This window comes from Lepisosteus platostomus, chromosome 9, assembly GCF_059453375.1.
Source record: "Lepisosteus platostomus isolate fLepPlt1 chromosome 9, fLepPlt1.hap1, whole genome shotgun sequence".
NCBI classification, from domain to species: domain Eukaryota; kingdom Metazoa; phylum Chordata; class Actinopteri; order Semionotiformes; family Lepisosteidae; genus Lepisosteus; species Lepisosteus platostomus.
This window is the reverse complement of record NC_142619.1, coordinates 1,504,546-1,523,054: the sequence shown is the minus strand read 5'-3', so window position 1 is coordinate 1,523,054 and position 18,509 is coordinate 1,504,546. Positions and strand designations below refer to the sequence as shown.

The window sequence follows — 18,509 nt, the reverse complement described above, 5'->3', positions numbered from 1 at the left end:
AGTTCAGCAGAATGAGCTCAGCCCTCTTCTCAACTTTGAGCTGCGACCGTAGATGTTTATTTCCGTCCCCGTATCTCTCTCTCTCTCTCTCTCTCTCTCTCTCTCTCTCTCTCTCTCTCTCTCTGTCCGTCTTCCTCATGCAGGCTCGCCACTCCGCAAAAAGACAGAAGTCACTCCTCCCTCCCTCCGCCTCAAGTTCAAAGTTAGAAAACAAAAAAACCCTCCCACACTCCTGATTAAAAGAACAACACCAGCCTGATTTCCACACGGACCGCTTTCTGCGACGGACTTCCGCCGGAAAAGGAGGAGGGTGGTAGAGGGGGCGGGGCTGCCCACGATGTGGCTACGTAATGGGAAGAAGAGGGCGTCTCCTGATTGGAGGAGGTGAGGAGTGCGAGAGAGAGTTCGCTCATCTGTCTGGAGATCATGGAAACTTATCAATCAGGTGATACACGATCAGCCACCCTTATTTTCAGAGTCAGTACAGCCATCAGTGTGTTATTAGTGATCATGCTCTTTTCTGTGCTTAGATGCTGTACACAGAGAGAGGAGTCTCCAACTTTTTCACTCTGTTTCCTTGTTCTCGGTTTTCCTGTTTCGTTTCAGATGAGCGGCTCATGGAGACGAGCGAGTTCGTACTGAGGCAGTGAGTAGATCCTCTCGGTCGCTGTTGACGTTCACGCACCTGTCTCTGTGAGCTTTGCATGGAGGCAGGTTAGGCACCAACTCTTGTACCTGGTGCTGGAGATCACAGGAGACATGCTGTAGGTGACAGGAGCAGAGCAGGCAGAATTCACACACTGGACAGTGCTGTAGCCCATCACACTGTAAATCACTGCACTGTAGTGCTCTATACTGCCCTCTGCTGTGTATCTCCCAGTATGACAGAGCAGTGAGGAGTGGTGTTCAGTGTGCTGTACTGTACTGCACACTCCAGTAGTGTTGTAGTGTAGTGCTCTATACTGCCCTCTGCTGTGTATCTCCCAGTATGACAGAGCAGTGAGGAGTGGTGTTCAGTGTGCTGTATTGTACTGCACACTCCAGTAGTGTTGTAGTGTAGTGCTCTATACTGCCCTCTGCTGTGTATCTCCCAGTATCACAGAGCAGTGAGGAGTAGTGTTCAGTGTGCTGTACAGGTGTGGGATGATTGTATCTGCTTGAGATGAGCCAGCGACTGCAGAGCGTGTCTGTGTCTCTGTGTCAGTGTGATCCAGGAGCAGCTGGAGGAGGCATCACTAGATGGCGCTGAAGCCGACAGTTTGCAGCTCATCCACAACGAGGACAAGGTGCTGGACAACATTGCCAAGAAGTGCCGTCGAGCAGCTGATACCCTGCAGAGAGATACTGAGCTGAACCAGTAAGAGTGAAGTGTTCATGTACTGGAGTGTCCAGTCAGTGTGTCTGTATTAACCCCTCTCTCTCTGAGCAGTGTTAATGTACTGGAGTGTTCAGTCAGTGTGTGTGTATTAACCCCTCTCTCTCAGTGCAGTGTTAATGTACTGGAGTGTCCAGTCAGTGTGTCTGTATTAACCCCTCTCTCTCTCTCAGTGCAGTGTTAATGTACTGGAGTGTCCAGTCAGTGTGTCTGTATTAACTTCTCTCTTTTTATAACTGTTTTCATATAATCCTTTCTTTCAGTGCTATAGACAGCTGCTGGCCTCTTGGAAGTAGAGACAGTTTTTGGCGTCTTGTGGAGAAGGTGTTTAGTGATGGACAGGTGTCCTGGGAGAGAATCATTGTGCTGTTTTATATTGCAGGCAAACTGGCTGTGAAGGTAAAAACATTTCAATCTACTCATCTCTGTCATTCAGATACGGACTAGCTCATCACCTAGTTCTTCATTTATTAAAAGAGTAACTTTTTATCTCAGTGCAGTGTTAATGTACTGGAGTGTCCAGTCAGTGTGTGTGTATTAACCCCTCTCTCTCTCAGTGCAGTGTTCATGTACTGGAGTGTCCAGTCAGTGTGTGTGTATTAACGCTTCTCTCTCTCTCTCTCAGTGCAGTGTTACTGTACTGGAGTGTCCAGTCAGTGTGTCTGTATTAACCCCTCTCTCTCTCAGTGCAGTGTTATGTACTGGAGTGTCCAGTCAGTGTGTGTGTATTAACCCCTCTCTCTCAGTGCAGTGTTCATGTACTGGAGTGTCCAGTCAGTGTGTCTGTATTAACCCCTCTCTCTCTCAGGGCAGTGTTCATGTACTGGAGTGTCCAGTCAGTGTGTCTGTATGAACCCCTCTCTCTCAGTGCAGTGTTAATGTACTGGAGTGTCCAGTCAGTGTGTCTGTATTAACCCCTCTCTCTCTCAGTGCAGTGTTATGTACTGGAGTGTCCAGTCAGTGTGTGTGTATTAACCCCTCTCTCTCAGTGCAGTGTTCATGTACTGGAGTGTCCAGTCAGTGTGTCTGTATTAACCCCTCTCTCTCTCAGTGCAGTGTTAATGTACTGGAGTGTCCAGTCAGTGTGTCTGTATGAACCCCTCTCTCTCTCAGTGCAGTGTTAATGTCCTGGAGTGTCCAGTCAGTGTGTCTGTATGAACCCCTCTCTCTCTCAGTGCAGTGTTAATGTCCTGGAGTGTCCAGTCAGTGTGTCTGTATGAACCCCTCTCTCTCTCAGTGCAGTGTTAATGTACTGGAGTGTCCAGTCAGTGTGTGTGTATTAACCCCTCTCTCTCTCAGTGCAGTGTTAATGTCCTGGAGTGTCCAGTCAGTGTGTCTGTATTAACCCCTCTCTCTCTCAGTGCAGTGTTCATGTACTGGAGTGTCCAGTCAGTGTGTCTGTATTAACCCCTCTCTCTCTCAGTGCAGTGTTCATGTACTGGAGTGTCCAGTCAGTGTGTCTGTATTAACCCCTCTCTCTCTCTCAGTGCAGTGTTCATGTACTGGAGTGTCCAGTCAGTGTGTCTGTATGAACCCCTCTCTCTCTCAGTGCAGTGTTAATGTCCTGGAGTGTCCAGTCTGTGTGTCTGTATGAACCCCTCTCTCTCTCAGTGCAGTGTTAATGTCCTGGAGTGTCCAGTCAGTGTGTCTGTATGAACCCCTCTCTCTCTCAGTGCAGTGTTAATGTACTGGAGTGTCCAGTCAGTGTGTGTGTATTAACCCCTCTCTCTCTCAGTGCAGTGTTAATGTCCTGGAGTGTCCAGTCAGTGTGTCTGTATTAACCCCTCTCTCTCTCAGTGCAGTGTTCATGTACTGGAGTGTCCAGTCAGTGTGTCTGTATGAACCCCTCTCTCTCTCAGTGCAGTGTTCATGTACTGGAGTGTCCAGTCAGTGTGTGTGTATTAACCCCTCTCTCTCTCAGTGCAGTGTTCATGTACTGGAGTGTCCAGTCAGTGTGTCTGTATGAACCCCTCTCTCTCTCAGTGCAGTGTTAATGTACTGGAGTGTCCAGTCAGTGTGTCTGTATTAACCCCTCTCTCTCTCAGTGCAGTGTTCATGTACTGGAGTGTCCAGTCAGTGTGTCTGTATGAACCCCTCTCTCTCTCAGTGCAGTGTTCATGTACTGGAGTGTCCAGTCAGTGTGTCTGTATTAACCCCTCTCTCTCTCAGTGCAGTGTTATGTACTGGAGTGTCCAGTCAGTGTGTGTGTATTAACCCCTCTCTCTCAGTGCAGTGTTCATGTACTGGAGTGTCCAGTCAGTGTGTCTGTATTAACCCCTCTCTCTCTCAGTGCAGTGTTAATGTACTGGAGTGTCCAGTCAGTGTGTCTGTATGAACCCCTCTCTCTCTCAGTGCAGTGTTAATGTCCTGGAGTGTCCAGTCAGTGTGTCTGTATGAACCCCTCTCTCTCTCAGTGCAGTGTTAATGTCCTGGAGTGTCCAGTCAGTGTGTCTGTATGAACCCCTCTCTCTCTCAGTGCAGTGTTAATGTACTGGAGTGTCCAGTCAGTGTGTGTGTATTAACCCCTCTCTCTCTCAGTGCAGTGTTAATGTCCTGGAGTGTCCAGTCAGTGTGTCTGTATTAACCCCTCTCTCTCTCAGTGCAGTGTTCATGTACTGGAGTGTCCAGTCAGTGTGTCTGTATTAACCCCTCTCTCTCTCAGTGCAGTGTTCATGTACTGGAGTGTCCAGTCAGTGTGTCTGTATTAACCCCTCTCTCTCTCTCAGTGCAGTGTTCATGTACTGGAGTGTCCAGTCAGTGTGTCTGTATGAACCCCTCTCTCTCTCAGTGCAGTGTTAATGTCCTGGAGTGTCCAGTCAGTGTGTCTGTATGAACCCCTCTCTCTCTCAGTGCAGTGTTAATGTCCTGGAGTGTCCAGTCAGTGTGTCTGTATGAACCCCTCTCTCTCTCAGTGCAGTGTTAATGTACTGGAGTGTCCAGTCAGTGTGTGTGTATTAACCCCTCTCTCTCTCAGTGCAGTGTTAATGTCCTGGAGTGTCCAGTCAGTGTGTCTGTATTAACCCCTCTCTCTCTCAGTGCAGTGTTCATGTACTGGAGTGTCCAGTCAGTGTGTCTGTATGAACCCCTCTCTCTCTCAGTGCAGTGTTCATGTACTGGAGTGTCCAGTCAGTGTGTGTGTATTAACCCCTCTCTCTCTCAGTGCAGTGTTCATGTACTGGAGTGTCCAGTCAGTGTGTCTGTATGAACCCCTCTCTCTCTCAGTGCAGTGTTAATGTACTGGAGTGTCCAGTCAGTGTGTCTGTATTAACCCCTCTCTCTCTCAGTGCAGTGTTCATGTACTGGAGTGTCCAGTCAGTGTGTCTGTATGAACCCCTCTCTCTCTCAGTGCAGTGTTCATGTACTGGAGTGTCCAGTCAGTGTGTGTGTATTAACCCCTCTCTCTCTCAGTGCAGTGTTAATGTCCTGGAGTGTCCAGTCAGTGTGTCTGTATGAACCCCTCTCTCTCTCAGTGCAGTGTTCATGTACTGGAGTGTCCAGTCAGTGTGTCTGTATGAACCCCTCTCTCTCTCAGTGCAGTGTTCATGTACTGGAGTGTCCAGTCAGTGTGTCTGTATGAACCCCTCTCTCTCTCAGTGCAGTGTTCATGTACTGGAGTGTCCAGTCAGTGTGTCTGTATGAACCCCTCTCTCTCTCAGTGCAGTGTTCATGTACTGGAGTGTCCAGTCAGTGTGTGTGTATTAACCCCTCTCTCTCTCAGTGCAGTGTTAATGTCCTGGAGTGTCCAGTCAGTGTGTCTGTATGAACCCCTCTCTCTCTCAGTGCAGTGTTCATGTACTGGAGTGTCCAGTCAGTGTGTCTGTATTAACCCCTCTCTCTCTCAGTGCAGTGTTCATGTACTGGAGTGTCCAGTCAGTGTGTCTGTATGAACCCCTCTCTCTCTCAGTGCAGTGTTAATGTACTGGAGTGTCCAGTCAGTGTGTCTGTATTAACCCCTCTCTCTCTCAGTGCAGTGTTCATGTACTGGAGTGTCCAGTCAGTGTGTCTGTATGAACCCCTCTCTCTCTCAGTGCAGTGTTCATGTCCTGGAGTGTCCAGTCGGGGTGTCTGTATTGATCTTTTCTTTCTGTCCCCCAGGTGGTTCAGGCCTGTGTCCCTCAGACGGTTGTGGACATAATAAAGTGGACTCTGGAATTCCTGCAGCAGAGGTTCCTGAGCTGGATCCGGGAGCAGGGCGGCTGGGTAAGGATCTCCGGGTCTCCGGCGGCGGGTGGGCCCGGCCCGCAGGCTGACGTCTGTGTCTCCCGCGCAGGAGAGCGTCCTGGGCTTCCTCGGCACCCCCCCCCTGCAGCTCCTGGCGGTCTTCCTCTGCGGGGCGCTGCTCGGCGGCGCCATCGTGTGGACGGCGAGGAGGTGAGCCGGGCGGGCGCAGACCGGACCGTTCGAGACGGGACACGGACCGGCCGCCCCGAGGGGCGCCTCTCGCTCTCTGCCCCCCCTCCTCCTCCTCCTCCTCCTCCTCCTCCTCTCTGCCCCTCGGACCCTGCCCCCCCCAGAGACGCCGTGCCCCGGGGGTCCGAGCGGCGGGGCCGAGGGGGCCCGTAGCTTCCGAGAAGAGTCAGTCAGGGCAGGGCCGCCTCGGTGACCTTTGACCCGGCCTGCGGGGGAGGGGGTCCCGTCCGGAGGCGATGTCCCCCGGGTGCGAGAGGGGAGATCGCCCCCTGCTGGTGCCCACGAACGCGCGGCCTCGGAAATGACGACAGCAGACGTCCGGCCTTTTTTTTTTTGGCATAAGCTTCAGTAATTTTATTCATTTTTATTTCCTTTTTTATCCATTTTTTCAGTATTTTTTCAGCTTTTTGCATTTTTTTCTCGGTATCTCCCTATGGCAAAGGTTTCGGGTTAAATAATCGGCATTCAGTTTCAACCCCATGATCATATTGGTTGGTTGTTGTTTTTTTTTGTTGGGTTGTTTTTTTTCCCCCATTATCATCTTTTTTTTTTTGGCGTTTTTGTCTTTTTTACAGCTTTTAAAAATATAAAAAGACAAATAAACATTCCATTGAAATATTGATACAACATTTGTTTTTTCTTAATATATATATATATCCAGCAACAGTCATGGGTATCACAGACCACACATGTGCCACAGTGTCTCTCTCTCTTTGCATAAAGGTAAGTGCCCGTGTGTGTGAACGGACAGATCCGCACACGCGCACGTACAGATTTCTGGCGTGACAGTCGGCGAAGGCTACATCAGCGTCCTGAAACAGCTTGCTCGTTATATACAGTCCTCGTGCCGCGTTCTTCCGCGCGGCTCGGCCCCGGAGCGACGGTGTCTTCCGTCTGGAGCTCTCCCGGACCTTGTCGGCGCCACAGTTCCAGTCGGGCTGGGGATGGGGGGATCCGGCGGTCCTGTGCAGCTTTGCAGGAGCCTGGGATCGGGGGACCTGAGAACTGGGCGCTCCAGTCCACCACAGGTTTCCAAGGATACAGAGGGGCCCTGCAGGGGTCAGTTTGTCAAAAGCGTGGCCCCACCACACGGGCCCCTGCTGCCAGCGGGAGGAGACTCCGGCAGGAATGTCTTTCCTTATTGCTCCTGTAATACACCAGAGGTGTGTGGGGGTGGGGGTGGAGGATATCTTTTTGAATTTAAAGCTTTTTCTTCTTGCATGTTTGAGTTTCGGAGCATTGACTTAATGACCTGTTCACTCACTCACTCACTCACTCACTCACTCACTCACTCACTCACTCACTCACTCACTCACTCACTCACTCACTCACTCACTCACTCACACACACACACACACACACACACACACACACACACACACACACACACACACACACACACAACAATGTGGTTTTCATGAGACTTGTGCAGTGCGATTTTCTGTCCTATACTTTCAGTCTCTGCATCGGTGATCTCCAGAATGAACACCTGGACTACAGCCTCATTTTGGAACCATTGCATATATATATGTATGTATACGCACTTGTATAGACTCTTATTGGAGACAGAGTATATACACACCTGTACAGACTCCTGTTAAAGACACTCTATATACACACCTGTACAGAATCTTAGTAGAGTCGCTATAGATACACACTTCTGTACAGACTCTTTTTGGAGACACTCTGTATATACACAAACCTGTACAGACTCTTATTGCACACACTGTATAGACAGATTGACTATTAGATACTCTCATAGTCACACACCTGTACACTCTTTTAGGAGATAATTTATACACATGTGTACAGAAGCCTAATGGAGACACTGTAGATACACAACTGTACAGACTTGTTCTTGAGATGCTGTATATGCACACCTGTACAGACTCTAATTCAAGACACTTTATATACATACTGTACCTGTACAGACTCTTCTTAGACACACTGTATATACACACTTGTGTCCTGTCTCTTATCGGAAACACTGTGTATACAATGCCTGTACAGTCTCTTATTGGACACACTGTGTGGACACACACTCCTGTACAGACTCTCATTGGAGACACTGTGGATAATACCCAATGCGTGAGGCAAGAGCTCCTGTCGAGAATAAACATGATATTGTTTGGATAAACCAAATATTAAAGCAAGAAAAAACAGTTATTGCATCTGCATGGATTTGGAGTCCAAATCCATGCGGGGTGCTCACAGTGAGAAAGCTGTGCCAGTCCTGCTTCCCACAAGCCACAAGCCACAAGCCACAAGGAAAAGAGACCATTGATGGTCGCTGTCCATGGTGCTGGAGTGTGAGACTGACGTCTGTCCGTGGGTCTGAAAGTGTTGGTCACCTCTGTGTACTTTGGCTGCTGTCCATGGTGCTGGAGTGTGAGACTGAAGTCTGTCCGTGGGTCTGAAAGTGTTGGTCACCTCTGTGTTCTTTGGCTGCTGTCCATGGTGCTGTAGTGTGAGACTGGTGTCTGTCCGTGGGTCTGAAAGTGTTGGTCACCTCTGTGTACTTTGGCTGCTGTCCATGGTGCTGTAGTGTGAGACTGACGTCTGTCCCTGGGTCTGAAAGTGTTGGTCACCTCTGTGTACTTTGGCTGCTGTCCATGGTGCTGGAGTGTGAGACTGAAGTCTGTCCGTGGGTCTGAAAGTGTTGGTCACCTCTGTGTACTTTGGCTGCTGTCCATGGTGCTGTAGTGTGAGACTGGTGTCTGTCCGTGGGTCTGAAAGTGTTGGTCACCTCTGTGTACTTTGGCTGCTGTCCATGGTGCTGGAGTGTGAGACTGAAGTCTGTCCGTGGGTCTGAAAATGTTGGTCACCTCTGTGTACTTTGGCTGCTGTCCGTGGTGCTGTAGTGTGAGACTGGTGTCTGTCCCTGGGTCTGAAAGTGTTGGTCACCTCTGTGTACTTTGGCTGCTGTCCATGGTGCTGTAGTGTGAGACTGGTGTCTGTCCCTGGGTCTGAAAGTGTTGGTCACCTCTGTGTACTTTGGCTGCTGTCCATGGTGCTGTAGTGTGAGACTGGTGTCTGTCCCTGGGTCTGAAAGTGTTGGTCACCTCTGTGTACTTTGGCTGCTGTCCATGGTGCTGTAGTGTGAGACTGGCGTCTGTCCCTGGGTCTGAAAGTGTTGGTCACCTCTGTGTACTTTGGCTGCTGTCCATGGTGCTGGAGTGTGAGACTGGTGTCTGTCCGTGGGTCTGAAAGTGTTGGTCACCTCTGTGTACTTTGGCTGCTGTCCGTGGTGCTGTAGTGTGAGACTGGTGTCTGTCCGTGGGTCTGAAAGTGTTGGTCACCTCTGTGTACTTTGGCTGCTGTCCATGGTGCTGTAGTGTGAGACTGGTGTCTGTCCCTGGGTCTGAAAGTGTTGGTCACCTCTGTGTACTTTGGCTGCTGTCCATGGTGCTGGAGTGTGAGACTGAAGTCTGTCCGTGGGTCTGAAAGTGTTGGTCACCTCTGTGTACTTTGGCTGCTGTCCATGGTGCTGTAGTGTGAGACTGGTGTCTGTCCGTGGGTCTGAAAGTGTTGGTCACCTCTGTGTACTTTGGCTGCTGTCCATGGTGCTGTAGTGTGAGACTGGCGTCTGTCCGTGGGTCTGAAAGTGTTGGTCACCTCTGTGTACTTTGGCTGCTGTCCATGATTATTGAGTGTGAGACTGGTGTCTGTCCCTGGGTCTGAAAGTGTTGGTCACCTCTGTGTACTTTGGCTGCTGTCCATGGTGCTGTAGTGTGAGACTGGTGTCTGTCCGTGGGTCTGAAAGTGTTGGTCACCTCTGTGTACTTTGGCTGCTGTCCATGGTGCTGTAGTGTGTTGAGACTGGACCGTCCGTGGTGACCAGTTCGCCCGCTCCAGTTGACCTCTCAACCAGCGCTCCAGTTCTGGACAGGAGTTTACTGCACGCTGAACTCGCCTGTTGTCGAGGTAGGCTTTGAAACAAAACAAGGAGCAACACAGGCGCGGTGATTATGTAACCCCCTACGGCCGTCACCCCGAAATTCGGCAGGAGCTTGTGACTTCTGGGTCCCCAAGGAGGGGCTTGTCTGAGCAGATCAGACCGGCCAGCTGGGCTGAGCAAGACTACAGCCCCCAACCAGCGAGCCCAGGAGCTCCTGTCCCACCCCAGCACACCCAGCACACCCAGCACACCCAGCACACCCAGGAGCTGAGACGGCCGTCTTCGCGTCTTCGTTTCGTTTATTGGGGGGTTATTTATTTTTGGGGGGGCAAGAAATAAGAAAGGAAAAAAAAAACGTTCAGAAAGCTGAGAGAGAGAGTCACTTCATTCCCTTTTTCCATTCGCTATAGACAGTTTTCAGGCATGCTGTATAAAATAGGCTTCGCATCAACCAAGGAGCCAGAACAGAAACGGGATGCAAGGTCGGGAAGGGGCGGGCGCCCGGAGGGCGTCCCGGAGAGAGAGGGGGGCAGGGAGGGCGAGAGGGAGACAGGGAGGCGAGCGCAGTGGAGACGCCCCTTCCTGCCCTGCGGCCGAGTCAGACCTGATGGCTGCCATCAGTAATGGCATAGTCGTGCTCTGATTGCAGGCGGTGGCGTTCTGGCCTCGCCTCTGACCTCTGATCTCTGACCTCTGATCTCTGATCTCTGACCTCTGACCTCTGATCTCTGATCTCTGATGGGGGTAGCTCTCAGGAGGATAACACCCCCCCCCCCCCCCCCCCAGTACAGAGCAATGGAACAGTCCACTGTCTCCAGAATGGGAGCTGAGTTCATGCAAAGGTCTGTACCACGTGGGCGGGTGGGGGGGGAGGGGGTCATTCTCGTGCCTCTCTCCTTTCGCCTCTCCACTGTTCTCCTTCCTCTGACCCCAACGTCACCCCCCCCTCAAACCTCTCCCTCCCCACTACTTCCTACAAACAATGTTTTTCTTTAAAAAAGTTTCGTCCATTTTTACAGTTTCAACTGGATACATACGGATGCGTCCGGTTCTTTAAATACTGTTTCTTTCAGACGGCGTGCCACAGCAGAGTTGCAACAGACAAACGCAGGACAATGGAGAAGCAGGCATGAATGACGCAATGAGAAAAGTAAAACCTCTTGCTCGATGACTTCATGGGTGAGTGCATCACGTGGCCGGTCAATATGACCAAATTTTCTTTTCGTTCTGCTGCCTCTGTAACGTTAGAATTGGCACCTCACTGTGTTTGACACATGGCAAAATTCAGCTGAGGTCTGGTGGTATAGGAGATACAGGAGCCAAGCCATCGTGTGTTTTGGGCTTCCCTGGCCACCATACAGGGGCTGGGCTTAGCCGAGGGGTGGCCATCTTGACTGAGGGCAAAGCGAAGCTGCACAGTGATGTTTTTTGTGCTGGCAGTCTGATACCGGGTAAAGAAGTCAAAGCCGAAAGTCTTCCAAGCACAATCTGACCCTGATGTTCAGGATTCGTGAAGTTAGCTGTGACTATGTTTTATTTTGGGGAGCATGGGTCTCTCCCCCCCCAGAAACAAAATAAACTGTTTCCTCCATTTTGGGAGAGCTAAGCACCAATAAGATACCTTTGCAATAATCATGCACTGCCTGACTGGGCTACTCTGAGTGGTCTAGTGTGACTGAGCCTCTAGTGTGTCTCACCGACTGTGTCAATCTGACTGTACTCCTCTCACTTTTATCTGTGTCTCTCTGCCTGTGTTGATCTGACTGTCAGTCTGACTGTACTCCTCTCACTATGATCTGTTTCTCTCTGCCTGTGTCGATCTGACTGTACTCCTCTCACTATGATCTGTGTCTCTCTGCCTGTGTTGATCTGACTGTCAGTCTGACTGTACTCCTCTCACTATGATTTGTGTCTCTCTGCCTGTGTCGATCTGACTGTATCAGTCTGACTGTACTCCTCTCACTGTGATCTGTGTCTCTCTGCCTGTGTCTTTTTTAGACTGTATCAGTCTGACTGTACTCCACTTACTATGATCTGTGTCTCTCTGCTTGTGTTGATCTGACTGTGTCAGTCTGACTGGACTCCTCTCAATGTGATCTGTGTCTTTCTGACTGTATCAGTCTGACTGTACTCCTCTCACTATGATCGGTGTCTCTCTGCCTGTGTCGATCTGACTGTATCAGTCTGACTGTACTCCTCTCACTATGATCTGTGGCTCTCTGACTGTCGATCTGACTGTATCAGTCTGACTGTACTCCTCTCACTGTGATCTGTGTTGATCTGACTGTATTAGTCTGACTGTACTCCTCTCACTATGATCTGTGTCTATCTGACTGTATCAGTCTGACTGTACTCCTCTCAGTATGATCTGTGGCTCTCTGACTGTCGATCTGACTGTATTAATCTGACTGTACTCCTCTCACTGTGATCTGTGTCGATCTGACTGTATCAGTCTGACTGTACTCCTCTCACTGTGATCTGTGTCGATCTGACTGTATCAGTCTGACTGTACTCCTCTCACTATGATCTGTGGCTCTCTGACTGTCGATCTGACTGTATCAATCTGACTGTACTCCTCTCACTGTGATCTGTGTCGATCTGACTGTATCAGTCTGACTGTACTCCTCTCACTATGATCTGTGGCTCTCTGACTGTCGATCTGACTGTATCAATCTGACTGTACTCCTCTCACTGTGATCTGTGTCGATCTGACTGTATCAATCTGACTGTACTCCTCTCACTGTGATCTGTGTCGATCTGACTGTATCAGTCTGACTGTACTCCTCTCACTATGATCTGTGTCGATCTGACTGTATCAGTCTGACTGTACTCCTCTCTCTATGATCAGTGGCTCTGTGACTGTCGATCTGACTGTATCAGTCTGACTGTACTCCTCTCACTGTGATCTGTGTCGATCTGACTGTATCAGTCTGACTGTACTCCTCTCTCTATGATCAGTGGCTCTCTGACTGTCGATCTGACTGTATCAGTCTGACTGTACTCCTCTCACTGTGATCTGTGTCGATCTGACTGTATCAGTCTGACTGTACTCCTCTCACTATGATCTGTGTCGATCTGACTGTATCAGTCTGACTGTACTCCTCTCTCTATGATCAGTGGCTCTCTGACTGTCGATCTGACTGTATCAGTCTGACTGTACTCCTCTCACTGTGATCTGTGTCGATCTGACTGTATCAGTCTGACTGTACTCCTCTCTCTATGATCAGTGGCTCTCTGACTGTCAATCTGACTGTATCAGTCTGACTGTACTCCTCTCACTGTGATCTGTGTCGATCTGACTGTATCAGTCTGACTGTACTCCTCTCTCTATGATCTGTGGCTCTCTGACTGTCGATCTGACTGTATCAGTCTGACTGTACTCCTCTCACTGTGATCTGTGTCGATCTGACTGTATCAGTCTGACTGTACTCCTCTCACGGTGAGCCTGCTGCGCTCTCTGACTTTACAGTCCTGCAGAAGTGACACTGCTAAAACCAGCGTGGGTGACACGTCGGAGCACCAACAGACAGGCAGCAGTTAGATATCCTAATGTGGCAGTCAAGACATTCGGCTTTCTCTGCTCGGAGGCTGCGATCGCTCTGTCCTCAGAAGGACCCGTCAGTTCCTGGAGACTGAGGAACACTGCCGACAGAATCTGCGCTGGCCAAGGCCCACCCAATTTTACTGGCTTACTAAATATTCCAGTTGATTAACGATGCCCAGATCAACGATGCCTCCTTTTGTACAAGGAGTCACAGGGATCTCCAGGCCTTCCAGTGATATGTTTTCCTATGTGGATCTCCAGCCCCCAGTGGGATATTCCCACGGCTGCTTCTCATCCTGCCTTTCCAAGACCAGCCCACGAAAACTTCATGGGTGAGAGGTCCAGGTGTGGAGCAACGGAGGGGAGGTGGGTGACAGATATTATTTCAGAAACTACTTTTCCCAACCTGCCCTCTCATATGGGCGGATAGAGCAGTGTGGTGGGAGTTGTAGTTTCCTCCAGTCCCCAGGATTAGCCTGTCCTGTTGCATCGCTCTTCTCCCTCCTGTACTGATTGCACTCCGGGTCGGACCCCCTCCAAGATTCTCTTCTCACCGCATCGAGGTTCCTGTTCAAGCTTGAAGACCGCTCACGGTTACAAGAGAAAGAAAGGAGGGTGTCTTTGGGAGCAACCTGGAGACGACGTCAACGTTAAATAAGGGAACGCAACTGCGTGGCCAGACGTCTTCTGGAAATGCCTCACTGTGCTCAAGTGACAGGCAGCAATCGAATAAAACCCTAGTCTGCTTCTTACATGAGCTGCGACACAAGAGAGAAAGCAGCGATTTGCAAAAGAGCTCGTGAAACATAGGAGTTAGAAATGAATAAGCCCCCTTAGGTCCTGCGCTGTATCTCCCACACCACATAGAACCTCAGCTCCCTTTCTCCACACCTGCACTTATACCTGATCTACACATCAGTATCGCCATCATCACCATCACCATGACCATAATCAACACTGTTATCATCATCATCGTAGTCGACATCACCCCCATCAACTTCATTCTCATCATCATCACCAACATCGTTAGAACAATCACCACCATCACCGTGATCAATATCGTTATCGCCATTGGCACCATCAAATTATTCACCAAGAGCGCATTCGCCATCATCGACGACCTCATCATCATTATAACGATCATTATCATCATCACCATGATCATCATCCTGCTCAACATCACCAACATCATCACTGTTATAATGATCACCATCGTCATCAAATTCATTTCACCATCATCATCATCATCAAATTCATTATCATCATCGTCTCATTAACCCTTATCAACATCATCAATATCGTTATCACCATTCTCATCATCACCCTCATCACAGTCATGGGAACACTCATCACCATCATCATCAATATCGGTGTCAGCATTCCCATCACCAAAGTGGCCATCACCCCCCTCCATCATCTTCGTTATCGTCATCATCATCATCATCATCAACATCACGATCCGCCTGTCCTCAGAGGTGAGGCAGAACTGTGTGAAGAACGAGGTGCAGAGAGCTGTAGGCGTCTGGATCTCCAGCACAGCTGGGTGAAGCACAGCAGCAGCAGAAAATCAAGGTTCATTGGTCGTCGGGTGTTTCTTCTCCTAAACCTGTTCTTGTTGTTGGCAGATTTATTTTTCCCCCCACAGCCCTACATTGTCTAAATTGTTACTATTAATATATCTTTTTTTATTCAAAAACAAAATATAGATCCTCTTTTTTTATATAGTTCGTTTTTGCATATAACATAAATATTTTTCCTTTTTTTTTTGTGTGTATTCCCTCCGGCATCTTCTCCGGGTTTAACAACAGATCATGCAACGAAATAGTCATGCTGGTAAGTTACTAAAAATGCATTTTCAGCGTTTTCTTTTTTTTTTTAATAAAAAAAATCCGTTTTTTCCTTCCGTCCCCCTCCCCCCCGCCCCCCGATCGTCCTCTCCTTTCCTGTGAGCGATTTCCAGGAAACGTCCTCCGTTCCTGCCCTGGCCCCTTCTCTCTCCTCCACCCCCGCCCAGCGTTCCGTCACGGAAGATCTTCTCTGGGTCTCGTTCCAGAAGTCCACGGGCCGCTGCAGTGCTGCCAAGCTGTCCTGCTGCTCTGCGAGATTGAGTATCCTGGGTATTCGAGAGCAGCAGCCATGTGGCGGTAGTTGTAGGAGAGGCACCTGGAGCACATTTGCTCTTCCTGGTGTAGGTGCAGTAGGTGAGCACTAGCCATCGGTGTTCCGGTCTATTTGTTTTGAGTACGTGGGGATTCAGGATCTGACGGTCGATCTGGGGATTCAGGATCTGACGGTTGATCTGGGGATTCAGGATCTGACGGTTGATCTGGGGATTCAGGATCTCACCATCTATCTGGGGATTCAGGATCTGACGGTCGATCTGGGGATTCAGGATCTGACGGTTGATCTGGGGATTCAGGATCTCACCATCGATCTGGGGATTCAGGATCTCACCATTGATCTGGGGATTCAGGATCTGACCTTCGATCTGGGGATTCAGGATCTCACCATCGATCTGGGGATTCAGGATCTCACCATCGATCTGGGGATTCAGGATCTCACAGTTGATCTGGGGATTCAGGATCTCACCGTCGATCTGGGGATTCAGGATCTCACCGTCGATCTGGGGATTCAGGATCTGACGGTCGATCTGGGGATTCAGGATCTCACGGTCAATCTGGGGATTCAGGATCTCACGGTCGATCTGGGGATTCAGGATCTCACGGTCGATCTGGGGATACAGGGTCTCGCGGTCGATCTTGGGATCCAGGATCTCACGGTCGATCTGGGGATCCAGGATCTCGCGGTCGATCTGGGGATCCAGGATCTCGCGGTCGATCTGGGGATCCAGGATCTCGCGGTCGATCTGGGGATTCAGGATCTCACCGTCGATCTGGGGATTCAGGATCTCACCATCTATCTGGGGATTCAGGATCTGACGGTCGATCTGGGGATTCAGGATCTGACGGTTGATCTGGGGATTCAGGATCTCACCATCGATCTGGGGATTCAGGATCTGACCTTCGATCTGGGGATTCAGGATCTCACCATCGATCTGGGGATTCAGGATCTCACCATCGATCTGGGGATTCAGGATCTCACAGTTGATCTGGGGATTCAGGATCTCACCGTCGATCTGGGGATTCAGGATCTCACCGTCGATCTGGGGATTCAGGATCTGACGGTCGATCTGGGGATTCAGGATTTCACAGTCGATCTGGGGATTCAGGATCTCACGGTCGATCTGGGGATTCAGGATCTCACAGTCGATCTGGGGATTCAGGATCTCACGGTCGATCTGGGGATACAGGGTCTCGCGGTCGATCTTGGGATCCAGGATCTCACGGTCGATCTGGGGATCCAGGATCTCGCGGTCGATCTGGGGATCCAGGATCTCGCGGTCGATCTGGGGATCCAGGATCTCGCGGTCGATCTGGGGATTCAGGATCTCGCGGTCGATCTGGGGATTCAGGATCTCACCGTCGATCTGGGGATTCAGGATCTCACCGTCGATCTGTGGATTCAGGATCTCGCGGTCGATCTGGGGATTCAGGATTTCATGGTCGATCTGGGGATTCAGGATCTCACCATCGATCTGTGGATTCAGGATCTCACCATCGATCTGTGGATTCAGGATCTCGCGGTCGATCTGGGGATCCAGGATCTCACCATCGATCTGGGGATTCAGGATCTCGCGGTCGATCTGGGGATCCAGGATCTCGCGGTCGATTTGTTTGTTTGTTCTTCTGTTTTCTTGCAAGCTGACACCGTCGACTCCACCCCCCTCCCCCACCCCCTGTGATCCCGTCTCCACGCCCCTGGACCTCCTTGATCTCGTTTCCCACATCCTCGGGTGTCTCGTGACCGTGGACCGGCAGGGCAAAGGAAAAAAAAGGGGGAAAGGGGGGAGGGAGGGGGAGCAGGGTTCGGGAGAAGAGGCGTCCTGGAGAAGTAGGGTCCCACAATGCCCGGATTAGATTGGAGTCCACCTGCATCTCCAGCGGCGTTTTCGGGAGAGCGCCCATTGCGGTGCATAGTCCCGATAGGAAAGGAAGCTCATCTTCCCTGTGACACCTCTGGAGGAAATCCATACTCCTGCAGGGAAGAGGCCCACCTCTGTGAGAGCTGCTCCGGGCAGAGGAGACGTCAAACGCCCATCTTACAGAGAGGGTGGAGCTTCTTCCCGGCCGGTCCAGAAACACACGTGAGGGCCCTGCGGAGAGGAATTCAGCTATCTGGTGGAGACAAAGGACCCAGAGAGGAGGAGAAGAAGCAGGGGATGAGGAGGAGGAGGATAGGTGAGAGATGAGAGCTCTTCCAATCGATCAGCTTGAGACCGAGCCAGGAAGGCCACCCAGGAGGAAGAGTTCTACCGCTGGCATCTGGGGTATTGCTGTAGCCATCGATGGTGGTTGTCCAGAGGTGTCCGTTCTGGAGGTGACGTCGGGGTTGGTTGTCCAGAGGTGTCCGTTCTGGAGGTGACGTCGGGGTTGGGCAGGGGTTGGTTGTCCAGAGGTGTCCGTTCTGGAGGTGACGTCGGGGTTGCTTGTCCAGAGGTGTCCGTTCTGGAGGTGACGTGGAGGTTGGGCAGGGGATGGTTGTCCAGAGGTGTCCGTTCTGGAGGTGACGTCGGGGCTGGGCAGGGGTTGCTTGTCCAGAGGTGTTCGTTCTGGAGGTGACGTGGAGGTTGGGCAGGGGTTGGTTGTCCAGAGGAGCCCGTTCCGGAGGTGACGTCGGGGTTGGTTGTCCAGAGGTGTCCGTTCTGGAGGTGACGTCGGGGTTGGGCAGGGGTTGGTTGTCCAGAGGAGCCCGTTCTGGAGGTGAAGTGCTCAGTCATGAAAAACAGGAAAGGCTGCAAGTGGTCGGGGTGGCGTAGTGCTCGGAGGAGGTCCAACCGGGCGGCGTGTCAGACAGCTGTGGTTTCCTCAGGAGGTCGGTCCGTTGGCCGGCCAGTGGTGGGGGGAAGAGGGCTGGTCGGTCGGCAGGCAGGTCGGTCAGCGGAAACATCGGCCAGTCGTCACGTGAGGTTGCTTTGGTTGCGGTAGGAAGACCACGGCTCCGCTCCCCTCTCCGCCCCTCGCTCCTGGTTTCTCCCTGTCCCCCCCGGTTCTCTGCTCCGGTGGAGAGGCGCTGCTTTGCCACCTGGTTAATAAATCGCTTGTCTGTTTTCCCAGGTGCGGAAAGGAGGGTTTAGAAACTCAGCACTGCAAAGGAAGAAGACAGAGAGCGGGTTGGTTACCAGGGAGTTGAGACATGCATGGAATTGCACAGGGACACTGGCG

At 50.9% G+C, this 18,509-nt stretch overlaps 2 protein-coding genes across 8 annotated transcripts in view; one reads left to right on the top strand and one right to left on the bottom strand.

Moving 5' to 3' along the window:
• The first annotated feature begins 2 nt into the window (after positions 1-2).
• LOC148654306 (apoptosis regulator BAX-like) lies at positions 3-6,412 on the top strand. 2 transcript variants are annotated; one of them, XM_088646394.1, is made up of 6 exons: positions 294-445; positions 607-646; positions 1,205-1,357; positions 1,639-1,774; positions 5,471-5,575; positions 5,646-5,902. In XM_088646394.1, the coding sequence occupies exons 1-6, from the start codon at positions 427-429 to the stop codon at positions 5,748-5,750; spliced, it is 558 nt and encodes a 185-aa protein (XP_088502520.1). In that variant the 5' UTR covers positions 294-426; the 3' UTR covers positions 5,751-5,902. The 2 variants fall into 2 exon arrangements, with proteins under 2 accessions (XP_088502519.1, XP_088502520.1); XM_088646393.1 differs by having other exon boundaries at positions 3-445; positions 5,471-6,412.
• Positions 6,110-18,509, bottom strand: part of kcnc3a (potassium voltage-gated channel, Shaw-related subfamily, member 3a) — a 110,000-nt gene continuing 97,600 nt past the window's right edge. For 3 of the 6 annotated variants that reach the window (XM_088646286.1, XM_088646285.1, XM_088646287.1), the window contains one exon: positions 6,110-18,431. In XM_088646286.1, the coding sequence (XP_088502412.1) occupies positions 15,083-17,074 (1,992 nt within the window). In that variant the 5' untranslated portion in view covers positions 17,075-18,431 and the 3' untranslated portion in view covers positions 6,110-15,082. The remainder of the gene's footprint in view (positions 18,432-18,509) is intronic. The other 3 variants (XM_088646288.1, XM_088646290.1, XR_015941334.1) reach the window with 2 other exon arrangements.